The following is a 4,211-nucleotide window of genomic DNA, read 5'->3' on the forward strand; positions in this document are numbered from 1 at the left end:
CATCTGTTATTATTATCTTTGGAGTATTATTATAAATTTGTATCAGTTAACTCCAACTAAAATGATTTGGTAGAAATCTAATTAAGCATAGACGATCAGCCTTAAAAAATCTACGCATCACATTATTGTATCATTTAAGACTTCTAAAACAATTTATATGAAAATATAACATTATTACATTCACAGTTGAATTTCATTATCATTGTCACATGCACGACACGTTAAATCGACATCATTTCTAAATGAGAATGACTTTCTTACAAGTACATGTACATAGAACTCTGCCTATAACGTTAAGTACGTAGTTACATTTCTTTTAAATACTTTTCATATCAGGCATCTATATCAATGTCACAACTATGTATGTTAATTTATCAATAATTAAATAGTAATAAAAAGTAAAAACTACTAATTTCCGAACAAATATTTTGATTCTTCTGTGAAAGACTGAAATAACAATACTTTCTATAAAATAAATAACATTAAATATATATTTTATTTTCTTTTTATCTTGCCAGGGGTGTCATTGACAGAATTTCTGGTACTTATCAGAATGAAAAACCCCAAACGTTAGAAGAAAATCTTAAAAATCACAAACTTACACTTTAAATAATTACCATCATTGCGTTCATTACAAACCTTTGATCATCGAAAACTAACGAAGTCACACACGGGTGTTTGATTTAGAAGGCTGTATACAGAATTAGACCCAGCAGTAGCAATTTAACTACAACTGAAATCACTGCTTCTTACCTTTTCTTATCTCATTTTTTTTTCTGTCATCAACAGTGGCAATTATGTGAATCGTCTAATAACAACAGTAATACCACAGGCATGATAATTTAGGGACATACAATTCAAGAAATTGAAAGAGTTTAAAGTTAATATATACCCATTCATATGACGATGGGTATTTAATTGGGTAGAATTCTTTTCGGACTAGAAAGCAGCTAACTTGATCAAGAAAGTGGAGCAGGCGGCTGCAGCGACTGTGGCAGCTGCGGCGGCCGTTTTCTCTTCTTTTTTTCATAGCTTATCCCTCTTGCTTTAGCTTGAGAATCTCTAACTTCACGTAAATAAAGCCTGACAGCACGAGCTCCAAATGGGTTAGTCTCCGGCTTCCCTCCGTTCTCCTCATACGCTGCCCGGAGACGGCCGATGAGTGCATCAAGGCTGCCCCATGCCTGACGGAGGGGGCAGGGGCAAGGTGCTGGTGGATTGGGATGGCCGAAGAACGGACAAAGTTGCGTATGGACTTTTGTCTTGCCAAACTGGTCGAGGTACCGGAGGAATTCAAGAACATGTGCACCGCTGCACCGGGAAAGTGTTAACGGCGGACGGTGGTTACGTAGGTACTGTCCAAAAGTGTTCCAGTCACGGCGTTTTTGGTTCTCGTAGCGGCTGAGTGTGGTGGCCGGGGAAGAAGAAGTTGGCGAGGATGAAGAGGCTGTTGGGCTCAACATATTTGCGTTAAAGTTCGTGGTGATGATCGAGTCAACATCTTGTACTTGAGCTACATCCATTGTAAAAGAGTGATATTTTTCCATCTTTAATATATAATTGACTACAACAAAAAAGATAGATCCAGCTAAATCCAATCTAGGATTTCACCAGAAAACAATAGGTATTCAAGAAAAAAGAAACCCTAATTTTAGGTCTGGATGGTACTTTAGGGTTTCAACAAGATTCTCGAAGTGGTAAACGAAGTAGATAAAGAAGATAGCATGAGAGTGTAGATCAAGATTCAGAGTTTATGAAGAATGAATCTTTACGCTAGAAAAAACAAGCTAGAGAAGATCAACTGCAGTGACTTGGTTTTGGGTTTTGTAGTTTTGTCAATAAGAAAGTGTTGAATGAAAGATTGGCAGAAATATGCAGTTATTTCTCTTTCTTTTTACCTAGAAAAGGGTATACAAGTGCAAGTACTAGAGAGAGAAAGAAGGAGGGTATGGATAATTGATGGTGCAATCGTCCAAAAAAAAGGTTTGAAATTAGGGCTTTTGTGGAAATGAAAAGAGGTTGACAGTAAGCTTTGGAGATGATGGATGGTTGTTGGAAAAAGAAGTGGAGTTCACAAATATGCTACTATACCTATCAGAGAGAAAAATATTCTTTCAATCTACGTTTTTACTGTTACGTACAACTTATGTAACGTTATGTTTATATGAACCAGAATAAATTCTATTTTTCTAGAAGCACATTGTAAACTAGAAAGAGTCACCGGAGTTAAAAGTCAATAGGTACGTACACAGTTAACCTATTGATTTACAAAGTTTACTATATGAATCTCTTGTGTTTTAAACTTTCAATATCTACATATACAATATATCGAATATAATCACGAATATTTTTATTATCTAAAGATTTACTTTTCTTGTTATTTCTATCTGTTTTTACACCATTGCTTTATGTCTAATCTTTCATTTCATTATTAATACATTCATTTACTAGTTTTATCTTAAAATCTTCATCACAATAAACCTAAAAGTTATCAACCTACTATGATTGATGATTGAAAAAATTATTTAATGTATATTCAATCGATATTTGTATTTATTAACTTAATATTATATATATATATATATATATATATATATATATATATATATATATATATATATATATATATATATATATATATATATAAGTTTATTTGTTTAAACTAAATATTGTGTTATCGTATACATAAATGTGGGCCAATCAAAATTAAATAAAAAATTAAATAATTAAATAAATAAATAAGGATAATTTAGTCATTTGATTAATAACTTCCAAAAATAATTCCTAGAATCATGGTATCTTTCCAGTTTAAATCTTGTTCCCCTCTTTATCTAAAAACCCGATTCTGAAAACCCTAAATTGAACAATTCAACACCAGCGACCCTTTGTGGGTTTGCCCTTTATTTTGTTCTTCATAGAGCGGAACATTTCGATCGATCGCAAGGGGGCTGAGAAAGCGACTTCGGTACTTGTTCTCGTGTTTAGCGATGAGATCGGGAGTCTCAGTAGGTTATCTTCTCTCAAGTATCGGTATAATATTGATGTCGATAAGCATGATGTAGAAGACAATCGAATGATCATTACTGATGCACCAGCCAACGCGTTCCAGAACCAATTGTCGGAGATAGTTCTTGATCTGAAAGCTCACCAGGGGTGTCCACTGGTTCGCTCAGCTATGGAGTTCGAATTATTGGCTTATATTGTGCTTCCAGTTTGTGATCCTTCTCAGAACTGTTGTGTTGGTGTTGTTGAGTGTTTTATGAAGCGCTCTGATTGCTCTCTTGTGATTTTCAATCAGTTGAATCACGCACTGGAGGTTTGTATTTCTTACGTCTATTACAATCTCAAAGCAATTGCTTCAGTGTTCAATCCCAGTACTTTCAGTCGTCTTTCATTTTCTCTTACATCAAACAGGATTCACGAATTCTTTGTATTCTGAAATTGGTTTCTGTGTAGGTTTGCTCGATTGAACGCGGTTGTTTACAAGTCTTCGCTTCATCATATCCCTTAATAACTTATGTGAGTAATCACTGATTTAGTTAATTGTGATTTTAAGTTTCTTCTAGTGAAATATTCATGTATTACTGCTTTATTGTGAGTAGAAGTAGTGGGACTTGTTAATTTGCGTGTTCATAATTTTACGATGGGATTAAATTTAGAAACTCAAATCCTTAGATCAAAACCATGACTTTAGATCCAAAATGTTTGCTATAGTTAATGTGATGATGAATGAAATCGGCATATTGTGATTGGTGAAACATACTCATCAAATCCCTCCTCAAATCCTTGTATGTCTCTTTCTAATGTAATGGGTCTAGCTTCAAATGAAGTCTTTGATTTTTGCATTCCAAGTGTTTGTGAAAAGTATTGGTTTGGAATTTAGAAGAACCTTACAAATTATAAGTATATTCTTGATTGTTGTCAATTTTGCATAACTAAATTAGAAAATTGGGACAAAATTGATTGTATTTTTTTTATTTAACTTAAAGATCAAAACTGAATTGTGTATCTATACAAGTGATCCATTGAGTGTATGTTATGGTCTAAGGGCACAACTTCCCATTGCAACAACAATAGCAACAACCAAATGATTCAGATTCTCCCCGGAAAAATCAACATGCTCTAATAGAATGCATACCGTAATTGAATCTTGAATTACAATTCTATCAGAACGGAATCACGAATTCCAATTATGTTGGAATGGAATATGG

The 4,211-nt window shown here is 33.8% G+C and overlaps 1 protein-coding gene and 1 long non-coding RNA gene across 2 annotated transcripts; one reads left to right on the plus strand and one right to left on the minus strand.

Annotated features, from left to right (window-relative positions):
- Positions 1-570: 570 nt before the first annotated feature.
- On the minus strand, positions 571-2,113 carry LOC111896399 (protein LIGHT-DEPENDENT SHORT HYPOCOTYLS 4). The gene has a single exon (XM_023892393.3). The coding sequence runs from the start codon at positions 1,545-1,547 to the stop codon at positions 960-962; it is 588 nt and encodes a 195-aa protein (XP_023748161.1). The 5' UTR covers positions 1,548-2,113; the 3' UTR covers positions 571-959.
- A 1,079-nt stretch (positions 2,114-3,192) lies between these two features.
- Positions 3,193-3,604, plus strand: LOC122196819 (uncharacterized). Its single transcript, XR_006188925.2, has 2 exons — positions 3,193-3,316; positions 3,457-3,604. It is a non-coding gene; the product is annotated as an uncharacterized LOC122196819 (long non-coding RNA).
- Positions 3,605-4,211: the final 607 nt, after the last annotated feature.

The sequence above is a fragment of the Lactuca sativa genome, chromosome 3, assembly GCF_002870075.4.
Source record: "Lactuca sativa cultivar Salinas chromosome 3, Lsat_Salinas_v11, whole genome shotgun sequence".
Taxonomy (NCBI): Eukaryota; Viridiplantae; Streptophyta; class Magnoliopsida; order Asterales; family Asteraceae; genus Lactuca; species Lactuca sativa.